Below are 23024 nucleotides of genomic sequence, written 5' to 3' on the forward strand. Positions count from 1 at the left end.
TCGAAATAGCCTTGAAATTCAGGTTTCCATAACTCACCTTAGATACGGTGCTGTCTCTCGGAGAAAACGGGATTGTGTTTCGGGAAGACTCAGGCTCTGACACATGAAAGGAAGAAGCGTCCAGATTCATAGTTGTAGTTGAAGTCTGCTTATCTTTTACACGCAGTCTGATCTGCACAAGGCAGCATTTCAGATCAGATTTCAGATTCACTTCAGACCAGCTGGAAGAGCAGAGAGAGAGCGAGAAAGAGGGCTTCCCCTCTGACTCTGTGTCTTGGAGAACTCCGGAGCGCGAGAGTGCGAACCAGAACGTGGAACCCCCGAACCCGGGTGGGAAGGAATTTGGTCAAGGATTCTCTTTTGCGAGATTGACGCGAAGGTGAGAGTTTATAAATAGATCGGAAGAAATGGACGAGCAGCCGCGGTTGATGCACTCTCATGCGGGAGTAGGGATGGCAGGGCACCCCGGCCTGTCGCAACACATGGAAGGCACGGGAGGAACGGAAGGCGATGGGAGAAAACAGGACATTGGAGACATTTTACAGCAAATAATGACCATCACAGATCAGAGTCTGGACGAAGCTCAAGCCAGGTAAGGGGCCAGCTGTGCGCAGTAGCCTACCTTGTCAACATGGACACGGAATGTGTGGCAAACTACTGTATGCATTCAATTACGATCGATAATAAGACATTTGAAGTCAGTCAGATTTCTAGTGAAAAATATTATATTGATGAAATGGAGAAGAATTACGCATTCGAGCCCATCAGCCCATAATTATAAACGGGCGAGCGCGCATTTGGAGAAATAATAACACCCACAGTGCAGCAGTCTACATTTAAACTTTGAAGTTATCATATTATTAGTACAGTGGACGTATAAATTGTTCCTGAATTTCCCAAAATGGTATAATATTGCAGCAGTATAACATATAACGTAGATTCAAAGTGTTTTCACACTTCTGACAAATCCACAACGACGTACAAATCTGACATCTCAAGTTTATAGATGCGATTTGTCATAACAATAACCAGCATCACATTGATTGACAACATCATAATTTCGATTAACTTTTGTGCAAGCACAGCTCTCTCTCTCAGCTCTCTCTCTCTCTCTCGCTCTCTCTGTCACTCCAGTCAAAATTCAACAAATGATAAGGCATAGCCTAAATTTAATAGAAATCTAGAATACGCTATTTATTTTTTTTCTATGTTTTATTTCACCTTTATTTAACCAGGTAGGCGAGTTGAGAAAAAGTTCTCATTTGCAACTGCGACCTGGCCAAGATAAAGCGAAGCAGTTCGACACATACAACGACACAGAGTTACACATGGAAAGAACAAAACATACAGTCAATAATACAGTATTATAGGCTATAATTTGTTATTTACATGGGATATACAATGGGCCATTCATAGTAATTGAAGATAAATCATTTACATTCAGTTATTAGATATTCAGTTGACTCAGAAGCTAAAGCGAAGTGCTTTGAGGCGCGGTGCGTGTCTTCACGGTGGAGGGCGAGCAGCTGAGAGGAATCTTTCAAAATACAATGAAACTCGTTGGACAATCTTTTTCCACTGTCCTGTGTTGCACTGCGATGAACATGACTGTAATTTATACAAATTCATCAACAAACAAGACATTTAATAATTGTTGATAATATTAACCATTCTAAACAACAAAATACATCTTCAAAATTGCTTATAAATTATTGTTGGTATTGTTTCTCAATCAGTCCAGAACATAAAAATGTGTCGCATTACATTTTTAGATAGTAACAAGTATCTATATATTCCAGTTAACTTTCTTTACTTGCTTCTAAAAATAATAATAATATAAATATTAACATGACATTTTAAATATTACATATACTATCTTAAGCACGCATATACAAATACAGCAGGTTAGCAATAAAAGGTTGACGTGATCCGCAACATTTGCATCACATATTTGCCTGTCTACATAATTTGCGTCATAGGCTACATGCTTCAATAAAACCAGTCTAACTATGTTATATGGCCAACGCTTTTAGGATTGATGTGATTTGTTGAAGTTACTTTATTTTGTTTTATAGGAAACATGCCCTGAATTGCCACAGGATGAAGCCTGCTCTCTTCAACGTCTTGTGTGAAATCAAAGAGAAAACAGGTAGGACCAATGCGGTTTCTAAAGTTATCTACTGGGCTATTGAATGCACGTCAAATACAGACATACACAATTTGAACGGAAAACTATAGGCCTACTAACCACTTAGAAAAACTAAAAGTGCCTTCTTCTTCGGCTACAGAAGCCCACGTAAAGGGGACATTGTATGCGCTCTGTGTAGGACTCATTAATATTTCCAGAGAAAGCGCGCTTTGCCTTCAATTCACAGCCATTCACATAGATGAACTTGTTGCAGCCAGGGCAGGCATGTTTTTCAATGTGCTTTCAATTACATTCTTATCTGAGAAGAGAAATACAAATTGGCCTATTTTTCAGACCTGTGTTTTTACAATTTGCACATGTTTTGGGAGTGCAATCCATTTTGTGCTATTACACAGCCCTACAGTCAGTGCTACTTCATTGAAAATCTTTTCCAATTATAGTGTCAAACATCTAAAGGTTTGATGGTGTTGATGATGGAAAGTGTTGAAAGCTAAATGACCGTCTTCATCATAATGTTTCCCCCTTGTGTGCTAGCTGTCAAGTCTCTCTGCTGTGTGTCTCATTTCATTCACTTGTGTGTGTCTCTCCATTTGTCTGTGCTGTTGTGAGAGACCTTGTCGCCAGAATAATTTCACTAAGAGCAGATGTAGTGACATCAGACTTAGGGAGAGGCAGAACATGCCTCCTCTTTCCAGAATACAAACCCCTGTTCCCTTTGACATCTCTGAAATTGGCACAGATAGAATTCAGAGCTGCTCAGGAGCGATAGTGTGTATATATCTCCTCTGTTATTTTCCCCTTCTAAGATATGGCGTGAAATGAGGACTCCTTTAAATTTGTACTTGTGAGATATTGAGATGCTATCGCAGTCTGGGTTTGATGTGGAAGCGACTCCACTGTGTTTCACAGTCATTAGTGCATGAAATCAAATGGGATAGATAGAGGATAAAAGAGAAATCATTTTTATTATCTCTCCGCTCTCACTTGGTCCATACATCACGCTTCACTGCTGTGGAGCTGTGTGTGGAGGTGATGGGTTGTGTTGTATATTTTATTCCCTGTGTGTATGTAATTCTACTTTTACATGATGTTTTCATTTTCAATGAAGTTCAACCCCCCGCCACCCTCCACCTCCACTCCCCAACGACCCAGTCCTCCTACCCCATGTAGCGCACCCTCAATTGGGCCAGTGTCTAAGGGGAGCAGGGGGCCTTTTGAGGCCTGCTGGCTCTCTTTCCTTTCTCTGTTGTCTTGGTAGGGTTTTGGAGGGGGAGTGAGTGACACAGTTATGCATAGAGGTTTACTCCCTGGCGTTTTTCAGAGTTCATCCAAAGTTTGTCTCCACATGGAGTACAAAGTCACTTGGATCTGGTCCTGTCTGGGAGTGCTGTGCTTTCTCTCTCATCTCTCTCAGCTGTCTACGACCCGACCATCACAATAGCCCAGGTTTCTGTTTCTCCTGAAGGAAAGTGTCTCTGAGTCTGAACACCTCTTCTCAGAGGAGGTTTAGTTACACATACCTGCAGTGTTTGAAGGAAATTAAGTTTATTATATCAATTGAATATAGATGTATGATATACTACTGTATATATAGCACATGGTTCTGAACATCTCTACCCTTTCATGTACTGTATGAGACATTGTTTCATCCGCCCTCTAGTGTTGCTGTATAAGGTGTTAGAATTAACTTGTCAGAAGTAGTTTTGAAAATATTTTTGAAAAGGGTCCGCTGCTGAAGCCTAGAGCACATCTCTGTTAAGTAAACCTCGACTGGGTCCTCTCGTCTGGGTGCCAAAGTATTAAAAACCCTATGATTCTCTCAGTAAAAAAACACACCTGTTTTTGAAACATTATTACAACTCTGCCTGCCACAGTACAGACTACAGACTAGCCCCAGTGAAGCTGTGTTGAGTTGAGCACGGTTTCTGTTAGGTCTTAAAGTAAATAAAGCTCAGAGCAGAACTCACTGACTGCACATACCTCTGCTGCTGCTACTGCTCTGGAATCTGTCTTGTTTTTCACCATTAAATATGTCTGAATGCACCAGAGACATTAAGGCTATTTCTAGAGTGTTTTGTTTTACACCACATGATATTCACTGAGGATAACTGTGTTGTTAATGGCTTATTGTAACATATATGTTTTTCTTTCTGACAAGACTATCATTTGCCATTTTTATTTATTTGTAGAATTTTGTCATAGCAACATTTGAGAGCTGTGAATTGATATAATAACTGCATATATTACATTCAAATATATATATATTTTATTAGTAGTATTATTTTTATTGAATTAAGTAGCTTTTATTTCAAAACCTTAATTTACAGTTTTTTGTTTTTATAAATATATATATATTTCTTTTTGAATTTGGTTTTAGTAAACAGGATTATCTCTCCCCTCCATCTCCACTACGCACTTTACGTCTCTGACTGTCCCCAGTACTAGAAAAACTGACATCACCTGCGGGCGTCAGGAAAGAATATAATGCCATACTCAGGCAGGCAGGACAGGTAGCCAGCGTTGAGTAACTCCTGAACTCCTGACCCACTCTGTGTGTTTGTACTGGGATACTGTGGTGTGGTGAGCGATCGGTGCCCAGCAGAATGACTACTCACTATAAACAAGCACACTGCTGTGTACTGCTCGCACCCCGGAGGAAAGGAGAAGGAACACTTTATTTCCACCCAGGGTAGGCATCTTTCTTTTCTTTTCTTCTTTCAGACACTGGTCTCTTTTTTCCATCCTTGACTGCTTAGTTTCATCCCGATCATATTTTGGTTTTCTTTCTCGACTTAAAGGAATGTTACTTTTCACTCAGAGGCGGTGTGTGTGTGTGTGTGTGTGTGTGTGTGTGTGTGTGTGTGTGTGTGTATACAATACTTGATAAAAAGAGATTTACAGTTAGATTTTGACACACACTCCTAAGGTTACTGTTGGATTAGTGGATTAGTGTTCACTGTGAGAAGAATAAGAAAGAGAAGTTGTTAAAGTGTTAAAGGTCTTGTCTGTGACAGTAGGCTACAAAGTATCCACCCTGAGCCACGTTATAAGAGGTATTGGCACAGGGTGCTTTCCAAAAATACATCCAAATAATTTGACTCCAATGCTACTGCGCCATGAAACCTTAACCTTCTGCAAACTCAATGCATTATAGAATATACGAATGTGACACAACTCAATCTTACATCATGTTTATAAAAATATTTCTAACTTTATTAATCATGAGATGAATGTGGCAAAATGGGAGATAAGTGTAATTAAACCCTAACCATGTCTTCAACACAACATTATAAAACTAAATGTAAAGGATTGTAAAAAAATATATGTTTTAATCATGCTTTTAAAAACATTTCCACAGGTGGTTTTTGGAACTGGTCTAAAGGACCTTGCTTCTCCTTTTGATGAGAAAACTGTTGACATCATCCAAAATGGTGCTTAAGAAAATTAGCTAAAATGAATTGACTTCTATAAACACCTCGTCAACGTCATAAATCTCCAACAGTGTCAAACATAACCTCTCTGCGACACGGAGACACTTGCTCAGTAAATGTAGTTGTGTCCCAAATGACACCCTATTCCCTATATAGTGCGTTACTTTTGACCAGAGGCCTATGTGCCCTGATCAAAAGTAGTGCACTATATAGGGAATAGGGTGCTATTTGGAACACATTCCTGCTGCTCTGACTAGCTGTTTTTTCTTCTTCTCTCAACCTCAACAAAAGGCCAGTTTTCTGGTGGCCTTGTTTGAATAGTGTACGGTTTCACGCCTGGGGGATGCTCCATTTATAAAAATGACTAGCGGAGTGATGTCATGTTATTTTTTGAATGGTGAAATGTAGTTTTTCTCAGAGGGCAGCGGAGTAATATTTAACACGGGTGAAATTAGCCAGAGATCTGATTACAGAGGATATGTCTCAAACGACAACCTATTCCCTATATAGTGCATTACTTTTGACCAGAACCATATGGCCTCTGGTCAAAAGTATTGCACTGCACAGGGAATAGGGTGCCATTTGGGACGTAGTCAGAGAAGTGTATTGGGATGCAGTCAGAGAGATACAGTACACTACACTACATTGAGTTGTCAGTCCATTCAGATGGCTTGAATCTGCATATTTTGACTCTAGAAAGTGCCTCCATTCCCCAGAGTCCAGTCAGAATCCTACAAACCACAGCACACCATCGTAATATAAACAATTTATGTTAGCCGTCATTATCCGCAGAAGCAAACCCGTTTTTAGCTTTGAACCCCAATGTGGTATAGAAACCCATAGGGATTTACAGTTTGACTGTATATACAGTATATATATCCTTTTTTTAGATTAGCAGATGAGTGTATTTTGAGAGTGCATTGCCAATGCCAAACTGCTGGTAGTCAAAAGGCTAATATTGACATATCAGTTCGCTCTCTATCTAAATCCCTCTGGTGTCACTTTAGTAGTATGCTTTTTGTAAGTAGCAGGGAACATTTACTATACAGTGCACTATGGTCCCTATGGGCCCTGGTCAAAATAGTGCACTATCAAGGGAATAGGGTGCCATTTGGGACACAAGCATAGGCTTGGCTGGGGCCTGTTCAGAGCTAATGTAAACTATTCATTTTATTTATCCTTTATTTAACTAGGCAAGTCAGTTAAGAACAAATTATTTTTTACAATGACGGCCTACCCTGGCTAAACCCAGACGATGCTGGGGCAATTGTGTGCCACTCTATGGGACACCCAATCACCAGGTACTGCAGTGACACCTCTTGCACTGGGATGCAGTGTCTTAGGCCACTGCGCCACTCGGGAGCTGAGCGTAAACAGCTTATTTCCATTCAATCAAAACAGGAGGACGTCTACTCAGATATAGAATGTTGTGTTGCAGTGATATGCATCCCCCTCCTGTCCTTGTCTGTTAGTGCACTGACTGGGAGTGTTGATGTTAATATATGCAACAGCTTTTGTCTTTTATCCAGCCTGCTCCTCAATGCTGACACAGCAGTATTCAGAGGGAAAATGTGTGTGTGTGTGTGTGTGTGTGTGTGTGTGTGTGTGTGTGTGTGTGTGTGTGTGTGTGTGTGTGTGTGTGTGTGTGTGTGTGTGTGTGTGTGTGTGTGTGTGTGTGTGTGTGTGTGTGTGTGTGTGTGTCTCTGTGTGTGTATGTATGTGTGTCTGTCTGTGTCTGTGTGTGTGCGTGTGCGTGTGCGTGTGCATATGTGTGTCTCTGTGTGTGTATGTATGTGTGTCTGTCTGTGTCTGTGTGTGTGCGTGTGCGTGTGCGTGTGCATATGTGTGTCTCTGTGTGTGTATGTATGTGTGTCTGTCTGTCTGTGTGTGTGTGTTCTCCACAGCTGTTTCCCTCGTATCTCTCTGTTTAATCATCCAAATATCTCTCTGTTTAATCATCCCCCCATACCCTTGCAGCCACTGCTGAAAAAATGAAAAAAATCCTGATGGTGGTGACCGTGAAATTGATCTAGAGGTTTCACGTTGAGGTGTTGTTTCTCCTCCTCAATGTTTTCCTGTGATGTTATCCCAGTGATGATGACAGGGAGCAAGCGTCTATGTTGCGTGTGAAAGCGAGTAAGACTGAAAGACAGCGAGGACTGAGAAATAAGAAACACAAGAGGAAAGACCCATGTAAGTCAAATTCCTCTTTCATAGGCTGGTGAGCTAGCTACTAAAATTACTGTCATTTTTCCTGTTACGGCATCAGGGAAATGTTAAATGCTATTCATTAAAAATGAAGATTATGCGCTTGTGGTCTCCAAAATAAAGCATATCCCAGTCATTGGGGTGAATGAAATGTATAAAATGAATAACTGGTTGGATTTAGTCCTCATGCCTCACCAGACAGAATTAACAGACCACAGCATCCACTGCTGTAAGATGGGATATGGTGGTGTACATCTGGCTTTTTTTACTCCTTTTTTTCAATAATGATCTCTGTAAAGATGTGGTCTGCCTTGGCTCTTTTTTGTGTGCTGCTAGCTTCTAATATTTATTCAAATCCCCAAATTTGTTATGTACATTAAATTGAACATGCAACGGCACTTTCAAATGTGGTTGCCATACCAACCCCCCAGGAGTTCATTTTCCTTAATGCAGGGCTCTGAATCTCATTTCCTACACACTCCCCTGCTGCTAAGAGCTGCTCCGAGCAGGCGCTACCTCCAGGCTACCACTGTACCGCTGATAGAGCACCGCTCCACCGACACAGCCTTCAAACGCTAGAGCTTTTATCAAGAGAGATGGAGAGAGGGAGGGAAAGAGGGAGAGCGGGAACGAGAGGGGGAGAAAAAGAAAACAGAGAGAGAGAAAGAGAGCAGGAGAGAGGGAAAAGAGAGCGCGGGAGAGAGGTAGACAGAGAGGGAGAGGCCTCCGCACAGTGGAAATGACACAAATTAATATACACTACTTAAACCAGACTAAGATTAATGGTTGCCTTTCAGCTTAGTCCCACTGTCAGTTGCCGGGTGCTCGTTGGATAAAATCAACACTAATCAACATTTATTCCCCTTTTGCCCTGGGCCCTCAGGATTCTGGCGGGCGGCAGGACTGTGTTACCCCCCTCCTCCTCCCCCTCTCTCTTCCCCTCGCCTCCCCCGCCTGTCTCGCTACGCTTTTCACCTCCCATCCAGCTCCTCCATACATCACCCTGCTCCCTCCTCCCTCCCTGCCTCTTTCCGGCCTGGATCCTCACAGGGGAGAGCCCACTCCCATCAGGACACATTACAGTCATGATAGATTTTCTCTTTTCATTTGCATCTGATATTTAACACTACAGCAGTTGCTCTGGCACTTTACAGTACAGGAGCTGCATGTGGTCTGCGTATGGTGTGTACGGTGTGTATATTTTTATGTGTGTGGGCATTATCTGTTCTCAATCTGCTATTGCATTATCACTAACAAGATATGTGTTGTGTGAATGCATTATGTACATATGTGAGTGGGTTTTCCTGAAAACAGAATTATGTATGTGTGTGGCACATTACTAGGAGACTGAGCTCTTTCTCTCCCAATAGGCTTGTATTTCCTTCAGGGGGAAAGACATTGCAATTAACATTGTATATTTTTGTCCTCATTTCAAAGAAACATTATATATTATACATTTCTGTGAAGTTCATCAGATTATGATGCTAACTTTTATTGTAGTGTTGACACTATTGTGTTGTACTACATATTGTACATGTATGTAGACCTAGACCAAAGATCTGACCGTGTTTGACTAAACTGGAATTATTGAAAGATTATTGATTATTTTAGCATTCATTAGGTTAACCACAACCAGACTGCCTCTCACATCACCTGTAGAATGAATGATTGTACAGATAATATTGTTTTCACGTCCTGACCTTTAGTTCTTTTTTTATGTCTCTATTTTGTTTTTGTCAGGGCGTAAGTTGGGGTGGGCATTCTATGTTTTTCATTCTATGTTTTGTTCTGTGTGTTGTATTTCTATGTGTTTGGCCTGGTATGGTTCCCAATCAGAGGCAGTGGTCTATCGTTGTCTCTGATTGAGAACCATACTTAGGTAGCCTGTTCCCACCTGTGTTTGTGGGTAGTTGTTTTCTGTTTTTGTATTCTGTACCAGACAGAACTGTTTCGGTTTCGTTCATTCTCTTTTGTTGTTTTTTCATTCAGTGTTCAATTCATAAATAAAGATGAACACGTACCACGCTGCACCTTGGTCCTCACCTTCTTCAACCCACGACAGCCGTTACAATTGTTACTGTTTCATCTGTGTTAATGTGGAGCAAAGATGAAGAGATTCCGCCTAAATCTCCTCCTTGGAAGAACCCACCCGTCTAACTTTATGCAAATCTCATAATTATACAGTCTAATATATGGCGGTAATCAGGTTCTGTTGCTCATTATATCTTCCTCGACTCCCACTGTGTCACTGGGAAGCATTCTCACAAGGAACATTTTATCTCTACATTTCAGTCTGTAAATATGCTGGAGGAACATTTGAGTCTCAAAATATGCCGGAGGGTATTTTCAGTCTCTAAATATGCTGGGGGATCATTTCAGTCTCTAAATATGCTGGAGGATCATTTGAGTTTCTAAGGATGCTGGGGGGTAAATATGCTGGAGGAACATTTGAGTTTCTAAATATGCTGGAGGAACATTTGAGTTTCTAAAGATGCTGGAGGGTAAATATGCTGGAGGGTTATTTGAGTCTCTAAATATGCTGGAGGAACATTTGAGTTTCTAAATATGCTGGAGGGTAAATATGCTGGAGGAACATTTGAGTTTCTAAATATGCTGGAGGGTAATTTGAGTTTCTAAATATGCTGGAGGAACATTTGAGTTTCTAAATATGCTGGAGGATGATTTCAGTCTCTAAATATGCTGGAGGAACATCTCTGTCTCTAAATATGCTGGGGGGTCATTTGAGTCTCTAAATATGCTGGAGGGTCATTTGAGTCTCTAAATATGCTGGAGGATCAATTCAGTCTACAAATATCCTGGAGGGTATTTGAGTCTCTAAATATGCTGGAGGAACTTTTGAGTTTCTAAATACGCTGGAGGAGAATTTTAGTCTCTGAATACGCTTGAGGAACATTTGAGTCTCTAATTAGGCTGGAGCAGAATTGTAGTCTCATGCTGGAGGAACATTTTTTATCTCTAAATATGCTGGAGGAACATTTTTGTCTCTAAATATTCTGGAGGAACATTTGAGTCTCTAAAAATGCTGGAGGAACATTTGAGTCTCTAAATATGCTGGAGGAACATTTTTGTCTCTAAATATGCTGCATTTGCTATAAAACAGAAAGGAATCCTAATGAATTAAGGCTGATAGTACACCTGAATGTCATTTTATTTTCTTACACATTCTTTGACAATAAAATATGTTTCTCTAAGAAAATGACAGTGAACAAATATATAAATGCAACATGCAACATGTCATGAGAAAGAAAATGGATTTCACATTACTGGGAATACAGATATGCATACTGTTTGTTGGTCACAGATACAGTACTTAATAAAAAGGTAGGGGCATGGATCCGAAAACCAGTCCGTTTCTGGTGTGACCACCATGTGCCTCATGCAGCGAGTTCGCATGGAGTTGATCAGGCTCTCTGTGGAATATTGTCCCCACTCCCATTCAATGGCTGTGTGAAGTTTCTGGATATTGGTGAAAACTGGAACATGCTGTCGTACACATTGATGCAGAGTATCCCAAACGTGCTCAATGGGTGACATGCCTGGTGAGTATGCAGGCCATAGAAGAACTGGGACATTTTCAGCTTGCAGGAATTGTGTACAGATCCTCACGTCATGGGGCTGTGCATTATCATGCTGAAACATGAGGTGATTTTATTTATTTATTTTATTTCACCTTTATTTAACCAGGTAGGCTAGTTGAGAACAAGTTCTCATTTGCAACTGCGACCTGGCCAAGATAAAGCGTAGCAATTCAACACATACAACAACACAGAGGTACACATGGAATAAACAAAACATACAGTCAATGATACAGTAAAACAAAAGAAAACAAAAAGTATATATACAGTGAGTGCAAATGAGGTAAGTTAAGGAAATAAATAGGCCATAGTGGCGAAGTAATTACAATATAGAAATTAGACACTGGAATGGTAGATCGGCAGAAGATGAATGTGCAGGTAGAGATACTGGGGTGCAAAGGAGCAAAATAAATAAATAAATACCAGTATGGGGATGAGGTAGGTAGATAGATGGGCTGTTTACAGATGGGCTATGTACAGGTGCAGTGATCTGTAAGCTGCTCTGACAGCTGGTGCTCAAAGCTAGTGAGGGAGATGTCTCCAGCTTCAGAGATTTTTGCAATTTGTTCCAGTCATGGGCAGCAGAGAACTGGAAGGAAAGATGACCAAAGGAAGAATTGGCTTTGGGGGTGACCAGCGAGATATACCTGCTGGAGCGCGTGCTACGAGTGGGTGCTGCTATGGTGACCAGTGAGCTGAGATATGGCGGGGCTTTACCTAGCAGAGACTTGTAGATGGCTTGGAGCCAGTGGGTTTGGCGACGAGTATGAAGCAAGGGCCAACCAACGAGAGCGTACAGGTCGCAATGGTGGGTAGTGTGACAAAAGGATTTGGTGACAAAACGGATGGCACTGTGATAGACTGCATCCAGTTTGTTGAGTAGAGTGTTGGAGGCTATTATATAGATGACATCACCGAAGTTGAGGATCGGTAGGATGGTCAGTTTTACGAGGGTATGTTTGGCAGAATGAATGAAGGATGCTTTGTTGCGAAATAGGAAGCCGATTCTAGATTTAATTTTGTATTGGAGATGCTTAATGTGAGTCTGGAAGGAGAGTTTACAGTCTAACCAGACACCCAGGTATTTGTAGTTGTCCACGTATTCTAAGTCAGAGCCGTCCAGAGTAGTGATGCTGGACGGGCGAGCAGGTGCGGGCAGTGATCGATTGAATAGCATGCATTTAGTTTTACTTGCGTTTAAGAGCAGTTGGAGGCCACAGAAGGAGAGTTGTATGGCATTGAAGCTCGTCTGGAGGTTAGTTATCACAGTGTCCAAGTAGGGGCCAGAAGTATACAGAATAGTGCCATCTGCGTAGAGGTGGATCAGAGAATCACCAGCAGCAAGAGCGACATCATTGATGTATACAGAAAAGAGAGTCGGCCCGAGAATTGAACCCTGTGGCACACCCATAGAGACTGTCAGAGGTCCGGACAACAGGCCCTCCGACTTGACACACTGAACTCTATCAGAGAAGTAGTTGGTAAACCAGGCGAGGCAATCATTTGAGAAACCAAGGCTGTTGAGTCTGCCAATAAGAATGTGGTGATTGACAGAGTCGAAAGCCTTAGCCAGGTCGATGAATGCGGCTGCACAGTAATGTCTCTTAGCGATGGCGGTTATGATGTCGTTTAGAACCTTGAGCGTGGCTGAGGTGCACCCATGACCAGCTCTGAAACCAGATTGCATAGCGGAGAAGGTATGGTGGGATTCGAAATGGTCAGTAATATGTTTGTTAACTTGGCTTTCAAAGACCTTAGAAAGACAGGGTAGGATAGATTTAGGTCTGTAGCAGTTTGGGTCTAGAGTATCACCCCCTTTGAAGAGGGGGATGACCGCGGCAGCTTTCCAATCTTTGGGAATCTCAGAGAGTTTGAACAGGCTGGTAATAGGGGTTGCAACAATTTCTGCAGATAATTTTAGAAAGAGAGGGTCCAGATTGTCTAGTCCTGCTGATTTGTAGGGGTCCAGATTTTGCAGCTCTTTCAGAACATCAGCTATCTGGATTTGGGTAAAGGAGAAATGGTGGGGGCTTTGGCGGGTTGCTGTGGAGGGTGCCGGGCAGTTGAGCGGGATAGTTGTAGCCATGTGGAAAGCATGGCCAGCCGTAGAGAAATGCTTATTGAAATTCTCAATTATAGTGGATTTATCGGTGGTGACAGTGTTTCCTAGCCTCAGAGCAGTGGGCAGCTGAGAGGAGGTGCTCTTATTCTCCATGGACTTTACAGTGTCCCAGAACTCTTTTGAGTTAGTAGTACAGGATGGCAGGCAGATAATGGGCCACGATATCTCTGTTCAAATTGCCATCCATAAAATTAAATTGTGTTTGTTGTCTGTATCTTATGCCTGCCCAAATCATAACCCCAACCCACCATGGGGCACTCTGTTAACAACTTTGACATCAGCAAACCGCTCACCCACCCTACACCATACACACTGTCTGTCATCTGCCCGGTACAGCTGAAACCAGGATTCATCCGTGAAAAGCACACTTCTCCAGCATGCCAGTGGCCACCGAAGTTGAGAATTTCCCCACTGAATTCTGTTACAACGACGAGCTGCAGTCAGGTCAAGACCCTGGTGAGGACAGATGGACAGACACGCAGATGCTTCCCTGAGACGGTTTCTGACAGGTGGTGCGTAGATTCTTCACTAGTGGAAACCCACAGTTTCATCAGTTATCCGGGTGGCTGATCTCAGATGGTCCCGCAGGTGAAGAAGCCGGATCTGGAGGTCCTGGGCTGGGATGGTTACACATGGTCTGCGGTTGTGAGGCCGGTTGGACCTCCTGCCAAATGCTCTAAAACAACGTTGTAGGTGGCTTATAGTAAAGAAATTAACATTTAATTCTCTGGCAACAGCTCTGGTGGACATCCCCGCAGTCAGTATGCCAATTGTAAGCTCCCATTTTAGAGATGCATTTTATTGTCCCCAGCACAAGGTGCACCTGTATAATGATCATGCTGTTTAATCAGCTTCTTGATATGCCACACCTGTCAGGCGGATGGATTATCTTTGCAAAGGAGAAATGCTCACTAACAGGGATGTAAACTAATTTGAGTAAAATACGCTTTTTGTGCGTATGGATATCAGCTCATGAAACATGGGCCAAAACTTTACATGCTGCGTTTATATTTTTGTTCAGTGTACATTTTTGTATATGAGCCTCTGTTTAGGATTGTTTCCATGTTTCCGGTAGTGTGCTGCTGGTATCTATCATTTCTATAGTCCATCAACACTGCACCATACACACTCTCAGCTGTAGTGATATGATTGAATACAACCATACTCATTGTTGTGCCACCAGTTGGGATACTTGAAGCGACACCAACCAAACGCTTCTCTATGGATATGTCCCAAATGGTACCCTATTCGATATATAGTGCACTACTTTTGATGATAGCCCTGGTCAAAAGTAGTGTACTATATAGAGAATAGGGTTCCATCTGGGACGGACACTATCTCAGGTGCCAATCTGGGCACCCAGAATAGATCAGCAGGCTTCATGGCATGGCCTCCTAGCAGGCAAGACGTTTATGTGTGTTTTGTGTGTGTAGAAAAGTAGAAGGAGCATGTTGATCCTCCGCTGCAGAAACGCCGCGCCATGGTGGTTTTGGATGGCTTCCCTGTGCACAGACCACAGACACAAGTGACATTGCGGGTAACTTTTAGAACTGGAAGAGGGGGAGGAGGATGGGGGGTGGGGCTCAGTGGAGGACTGGATAATATGGTAAAGGAGGTTTCTGAAAAGTGTGTTTGAGGATATGTAGCTCATGTAATCATAATGTGATAATAATGTAATAATAATATTATAATAATGTAATAATAAAGCTCACTGACCAGGGGAGGCATTTTGGGCATTTTAGGCTGACCAATTTTATTTTTAATAAGTATGCATGTCATGCAAGTGTATACCAACATACAGAATTGTACTACATTTCTGATTGTGGATTGTATCCTTAAGATTTTGACTGTGAACTTGTAGCCTTATATAAGCCTCAGAGGCCTTTTAAGAGACTCTTACATGAGCTATGTATACTGTACATTATAACCTCTGCTATGTTTACTGTAGCTTTATAGATTTCTCCCAGTGCTGAGGAGTAATATTTGCTTGTTTAACAGGCATTGAATGTTATGTCAGAGGCCCAATACATTTAATGACAAAACCTCAAATTCATTTCTGCAATGTGGAATTTTACATTTTTACTCAGGGCTGTGATTAGGCTTGGTGTAAGCTCTGCTTTGTCTAGAAAGCTGTTGTCTTATTGCATTTTGCTGAACATGAGATTTTAGGAAATCAAATCAAATCACATGTTATTACCTTACGGTAAGGGGGGTCAATGTAAATAGTCCAGGTGGCCATTGATTCATTACAAGCAAAGGCCCTATTAAATGATTTGACAGGTCTTTGTTATCCACACACGGAGGGCCTTGTACAGTATTATGAATAGTTAGTTTTACTGAAGTCCTCTTTGTGTTCTATAAATGGCCATTGTTTCCTTTCTGTGATGCTGTGCATTAATACACACCAGCACCTTTGGTCCGGAAGGAGAAAGAAAAATGCGGATGTATGATTTGATTGATGACTGAAGTCACATTCCGTGTTCGTCCCAAATGCACCCTATTCCCTTTATAGTGCACAACTTTAAACCAAAGGCCCTGGACAAAAGTAGTGCACTGTAGGGAATAGGGTGCCATTTGGGACGCAGTCTCAGACTTCCTTATGGGAATGGTTGGGAGGGTGTGTCATATTTGGAGACTGTCAGTTGGCACGTCTACAAATTGCAACCACTGCGGCCTCACCTCTTTTCCCTGGACATGTGGCCTTGAGCGTGTGATTCCTGTTAGAATTGAGGCAGCATCCCAAATGTTACCCTATTCCCTATATAGTGCACTACTTTTGACCACGGCCCATAGGGAATACAGTAGGTTGCCACTGAAGGTACAGGGAGCATCCCAAATGGCTCCCTATTCCCTAAATAGTGCACTACTTTTGACCACGGCCCATAGGGAATACATGAGGTTGCCACTGAAGGTACAGGGAGTCAGACTGAGGGTCTGAAATGGAGGAAGTGTAGTTCTATAGCTATAACAATGATGGCCAAAGGACTAATCATACAGACAAAGGATAATACTGCTCTCTGTCCCTGGGGACAGTGTGGACTGTCTATGTACTGTACTGTATGCAACTGTACTCTATGCCACATTTCATTCTACATACATGTGAACTAGAGAGCTGGTCAGGGAGGTAGACTTTTTTGTTGGTATTGTATGTCATAATGTGGATTCTGTTGTTAGAGTTCAGATGGATGGATCATTGGAATTTCATCACCCCTGCATATGTCAAGACATGGCATGTGTGAGTGTGGTGAGATTCCCAATGGGTTGGACAATATTATTTTTGTCACTTATATTGAAGAAGCTATTACTTAAATACTGGAAGTCAAATCATACTCAAACGTTAAGAGAATGGAAGAATTAAATGCTTTATGATTTAAATATTGAAAAAAATCTGTCTACAGACAGAAACAACATAACACAATTGAAAGTCATATGGGGCAGAGTCCTACAAGCATTAGAAACAACATTGAGTGTGGATACCATGGGAACATGTGGGTCTGAGCAAATGTGATGTCATTCATGTTTGTGAAAAGGTATGTAAACGTTAAGTTGTTTATCGTTTTTTTGTCTAGGTACGTTTTTTGTTGTTTGTTAACAACAAAACAGTGAAGAAAAAGTGAAATAAAATATAATAAAATGTTTTTTAAAAAGGCCCTGTGCTGTTTGTATTAATATTGTTTCACTGAAATAAATGAAAGTGTCCATTGACAACATTGTCATTGGTCGCCTGCTCCTCTGACATTCACATCACCACTCCAGTGTTTTCATATTTCCCTCCTCTATGTAGCAATTGTGTTGATAGCCTAATATTCTGTCAACAGAGGCGAGATAAAGAGGGTTTTAGGAGTTTGGAGGATAGGATAACCTTGATAAAACGTTCATCTCCATCTGTCGTCATCCGTTATGAATTATGCAAATGACCTGTGGGATGGGAGAGGATGGGAAGTACAGTACAGTGCTGTAAAACGGGCAATTTCAAGTGTTCTGTGTACCATGCTGACTTCCAAATATACCACCATGCAATCCAGTGCATACTCATGTTTTTCCTCTCTCACTCTCTCTCCTACTCCTTCACTCTCTCCTTTATCATTTATCTCCCTCTCTCTCTCCTACCCCTTCACTCTCTCCTTTATCCTTTATCTCCCTCTCTCTCTCCTACCCCTTCACTCTCTCCTTTATCCTTTATCTCCCTCTCTCTCTCCTACCCCTTCACTCTCTCCTTTATCCTTTATCCCCCTCTCTCTCTCCTACCCCTTCACTATATCCTTTATCTCCATATCTCTCTCCTACCCCTTCACTCTCTCCTTTCTCCTTTATCTCCCTCTCTCTCTCATTCCCATGGTCCGGTCTTCTCTTCCCCCATCACTCTGTCTTTCCATCTCTCCTCGATGCTCCCCATCTTTTTCTCTCCTACTTTGCCTTGCTATACAAATTAGCGATGTACTGCACAGGTTCAGAGGAGCTACTCATAAAATATTAACAGCATGTAGATGATTGTACGTTGCCACTTACATTTTTAAAAAACTGTGTCAGCACAAGCTGTGGCACAGTTATTTGTGTGTTCATCTGTTTTGATACTGGCTATATATGAGTCCATTGTTTTCTTCTACATTGTATCCATTCAGTGGTAAGACATTATATGTTATCTATTCATCAAAATGTGGACTCACTTCAGCTTAGCTGTTTAGTATTTGAGCATTTTATTTGGATCCCCATTAGCGAAAGCAGCAGCTGCTCCTCCTTGGTGAAAAGATTCCAACGCTTCTGAACTGTAATAAGCTTGATCAACACATTGGAATGCGTTAGCTTGTCCTTTGTCATGCAGTTAGTTAGCAGTTGGACAAAGAGACAACTAATGCTGTATATTCTCCAGTTATACTCCATATTTCATCACTTCTATTTACACCCATCTGATGAACATAAACAATATATATATATATACAGTTGAAGTCAGAAGTTAACATACACTTAGGTTGGAGTCATTAAAACTTGTTGTTCAACCACTACACACATTTCTTGGTTAACCAGAAGGGGGTTATGGTTCCCATTTGGGAACCCCCCCCCCCACGTTCAGCTGGAAGGTGGCGCATGGAACGCAAAAATATTCCTAAAAATATTTAACCTCCACACATTAACAAGTCCAATGGCTCAAATGAAAGATAAACACCTTGTTTATCTACCCAGCAAGTCAGATTTCTAAAATGTTTTACGGCGAAAACATAGCACATATTTATGTCAAACCACCACCGAAGACACAGCTAATTTGCATAGCCAAGTTGAAAAAAATATGCAATCAACAAACGCAGGATTAAAAGAAAAATAATTTCACTAACCTTTTGAAATCTTCATCAGATGACAGTAATATAACATGTTACACAGTACATTTATGTTCTTTTCAATAATATGCTATATATATCCATAAATCTCTGTTTACAATGATGCATCATTCAAAAAATGCTACTCAAATGTCCTGAGAAATGACGATAGCTCCGGCAGATAACGTCAGCTAACAAGGAATACACATCATAAACTTTGACTAAATATGCATGTTCTACATATATATAGGAAGATACACTTCTTCTGAATGCAATCGCTGTGTTACATTTATTTTTAACGTTACAGGTTTCGTTCACTAGGCTATACTATGAGTCGGCGCTCAAAAAGTAGCATTATGGCTCCTCTATCTTGGAGTCCACATAAACCCAAATTTACCACATAAATATTCCCTTACCTTTGCTGTTCTTCCATCAGAAGACCTGGAAGGAATTATACTTACCAAAAACAGCGTTTAGTTTTGCAGTCTGTGTCTTTCGGTTCTCAAACACGACACATTTCGGTTGAAATGCAGCCAAAAGTCAAGTGGATGCGCACCAAAACGTCGAAATTACATATTATATGTCGACTAAACTTGTCAAACTATGTTCATAATAAAGCTTTAACATGTTATAAAGGTGTACAGCAATCGTGAGGACGAACAGAAACACACGCATTGTTTAATCGATCTTGCCACTTTAACTATGCCACTTTGTTTACTTTGTCTACATACTCATCTCATATGTATATACTGTACTCGATACCATCTACTGTATGCTGCTCTGTACCATCACTCATTCATATATCCTTATGTACATATTCTTTATCCCCTTACACTGTGTATAAGACAGTAGTTTTGGAATTGTTAGTTAGATTACTTGTTGCTTATCACTGCATTGTCGGAACTAGAAGCACAAGCATTTCGCTACACTCACATTAACATCTGCTAACCATGTGTATGTGACAAATAAAATTTGATTTGATGATTTGATTTGAAAAAAGACAGGACCGGAGCAGAGCGCGCATGAGAGTAACCTGTTTTTTCGCGTGCCCGAAAGGTTTCGGCCCGCCAAAACTCTCGTGAGCGCGCGATTCTCACAATGAGAAGCCCCATTGGAAGCAGACATCGCGCTGAAGACAAAGAGACTGTTCCCAGACCTGTAAGTGCTTGGGAAGGGTGGGGGCGATGACGTCAAAGTTGGGCCAACTTTTCTGATGACAAGAGAGAGTTTGGGAGAATGACTGCCCTGAGAGTTCTGCTTTACATACAGACATAATTTAAACGGTTTTAGAAGCTTTAGAGTGTTTTCTATTCAATAATATTTTTTATTTGCATATATTAGCAACTTTTGACAAAAACAAATTCTGTTTACTATGGGCACGCAATTACTCCAGAGGGGGCAGTAAACAGCCCTATCCCCAACAGGTTTTTTAAGACATCTAGTTTGTGCATGACACAAGTAATTATTCCAACAATTGTTTACAGACAGATTATTTCACTTATAATTCACTGTATCACAATTCCAGTGGGTCAAAAGTTTACATACACTAAGATGAATGTGCCTTTAACCAGCTTGGAAAATTCAAGAAAATTATGTAATGGCTTTAGAAGCTTCTGATAGGCTAATTGACATAATTTGAATCAATTGGAGGTGTACCTGTGGATGTATTTCAAGGCCTACCTTCAAACCCTTTGCTTGACATCATGGGAAAATAAAAATAAAAATTATAGACCTTCACAAGTCTGGTTCATCCTTGGGAGCAATTTCCAAACGCCTGAAGGTACCACATTCATCTGTACAAACAATAGTACGCAAGTATAAACACCATGCGACCACGCAGCCGCCATACCGCTCAGGAAGGAGACGCGTTCTGTCTCCTAGAGATGAACGTACTTTGGTGCGAAAAGTGCAAATCAATCGCAGAACAACAGGAAAGGACCTGAGAAGATACTGGAGGAAACAGGTGCAAAAGTATCTATATCCACAGTACAACAAGTCCTATATCGACATAACCTGAAAGGCCGCTCAGCAAGGAAGAAGCCACTGCTCCAAAACCGCCATAAAAAAGCCAGACTACGGTTTGCAACTGCACATGGGAACAAAAATCATACTTTTCGGAGAAATGTCCTCTGGTCTGATGAAACAAAAATAGAACTGTTTGGCCATAATGACCATCGTTATGTTTAGAGGAAAAAGGGTGAGGCTTGCAAGCCGAAGAACAACATCCCAACCGTGAAGCACGGGGGTGGTAGCATCATGTAGTGGGGGTGCTTTGCTGCAGGAGGGACTGGTGCATTTCACAAAACTTCCACAAAATGTATTGTGGGAAGCTTGTGAAAGGCTTCCCGAAACGTTTGACCCAAGTTTCAACAATTTTAAGGCAATGCTATCAAATACTAATTGAGTGCATGCAAACTTCTGATCAACTGAGAATGTGATGAACGAATTGAAAGCTGAAATAAATCATTCTCTCTACTATTATTCTGACATTTCACATTCTTAATATCAAGTGGTGATCCTAACTAACCTAAAACAAGGAGTTTTTACTTGGATTAAATGTCAGGAATTGTGAAAAACTGAGTTTAAATGTATTTGGCTAAGGTGTATGTAAACTTCTGACTTCAGCTGTATATACAGTGCCTTGCGAAAGTATTCAGCCCCCTTGAACTTTGCGACCTTTTGCCACATTTCAGGCTTCAAACATAAAGATATAAAACTGTATTTTTTGTGAAGAATTATATTTGTGGCCATTTGTGATTTAGGATACGTGTTTATTTACATTTACATTTAAGTCATTTAGCAGACGCTCTTATCCAGAGCGACTTATTGGGAGTTTAATTATCTCTGTATTTATGCTTTTGTGAGAAAGGATAAGACTACACTGTTTTAGAAACGTGTGGCTGGTAGTTGTTAAAACGTCTCCATGGTGTGATACTGTTGAACAGATGGGATTCGACATATTATGATACACATAACCTTTAATAGCCATTATAAACAAATATATGGGCCCAATTAAAAGTTGTGAACGCATAATAGGCAACAAATCTATAAGGAGGAAGATATTACACAATATAAAGTACTGTGATGGTGCTCGATGCTCGTGGATGTTTCAGGAATTGTATTGTACTGAGCTTCAGTTTAAGCTGAGTCTAAATCCCAAATGACACCCTATTCACACAAGCCCTATTGATATAGTGCACTACTTTTGACCAGAGCTCTGAGGGCCCTATGGGCACTATAGGGAATAGGTGTCTGTGAGAGAGGTCGGACTTTTATAGATTTATCTGCTCAAGCTAAGATGATTGATTCAGCGTCTCTATTTTATCTCTGGTTCATGACTGGCCTTCCAGCACATTGGCCCTGTGGGCGGGTCGAGGGGATGGCCTCTGTGTGTGACTCTGCTGCTTTGTTGGATGGTGGCCTTCTGTAAAAACAGAGCTGTCAATCAAATGAAGGGATTCCCAAATCCTATATCCGTCCCAAATAGCACCCTATTCAGAAAATAGTGTACTATGTAGGGAGTAGAGGTCGACCGATTAATCGGAATGGCCGATTAATTAGGGCCGATTTCAAGTTTTTTTTCAAGGTATTGTTGGGCTCCGATTTCCGTTTTTAAATTTTTTTTATTATTATTTTTTAATACCTTTATTTAACTAGACAAGTCAGTTAAGAACACATTCTTATTTTCAATGATGGCCTAGGAACGGTGGGTTAACTGCCTGTTCAGGGGCAGAACGATAGATGGTCAACTTGTCAGCTCAGGGGACCCAATCTTGCATCCGTACAGTTAACTAGTCCAACTCTCTAACCATTGCACTCCACGAGGAGCCTGACTGTGACGCAAATGCAGTAGAAGCCAAGGTAAGTTGCTAGCTAGCATTAAACTTATCTTATAAAAAACAATCAATCATAATCACTAGTCATAACTACAAATCCAGTTTAGCAGGCAATATTAACAAGGTGAAATTGTGTAATTTCTCTTGCGTTCATTGCACGCAGAGTCAGGGTATATGCAACAGTTTGGGCTGCCTGGCTCATTGCGAACTAATTTGCCAGAATTTTACGTAATGATGACATTACATTGAAGGTTGTGCAATGTAACAAGAATATTTAGACTTAGGGATGCCACCCATTAGATAAAATACCGTAAGGTCGATTCGGTTTCGATTTCACTGAAAGAAAAAACGTTATTTTTTTCTCGAAATG

The 23024-nt window shown here is 41.1% G+C and overlaps 1 protein-coding gene across 4 annotated transcripts in view; it reads left to right on the top strand.

Annotated features, from left to right (window-relative positions):
- Positions 1 to 395: 395 nt before the first annotated feature.
- The window catches only part of LOC118372991 (pre-B-cell leukemia transcription factor 1), a 111519-nt gene continuing 88890 nt past the window's right edge, over positions 396 to 23024 (top strand). For all 4 annotated transcript variants that reach the window (XM_052460877.1, XM_052460899.1, XM_052460888.1 and 1 more), the window contains exons 1-2: positions 396 to 592; positions 2076 to 2149. In XM_052460877.1, coding sequence (XP_052316837.1) covers positions 408 to 592; positions 2076 to 2149 — 259 coding nt within the window. In that variant the 5' untranslated portion in view covers positions 396 to 407. The remainder of the gene's footprint in view (positions 593 to 2075; positions 2150 to 23024) is intronic.

This window comes from Oncorhynchus keta, chromosome 1, assembly GCF_023373465.1.
Source record: "Oncorhynchus keta strain PuntledgeMale-10-30-2019 chromosome 1, Oket_V2, whole genome shotgun sequence".
Taxonomy (NCBI): Eukaryota; Metazoa; Chordata; class Actinopteri; order Salmoniformes; family Salmonidae; genus Oncorhynchus; species Oncorhynchus keta.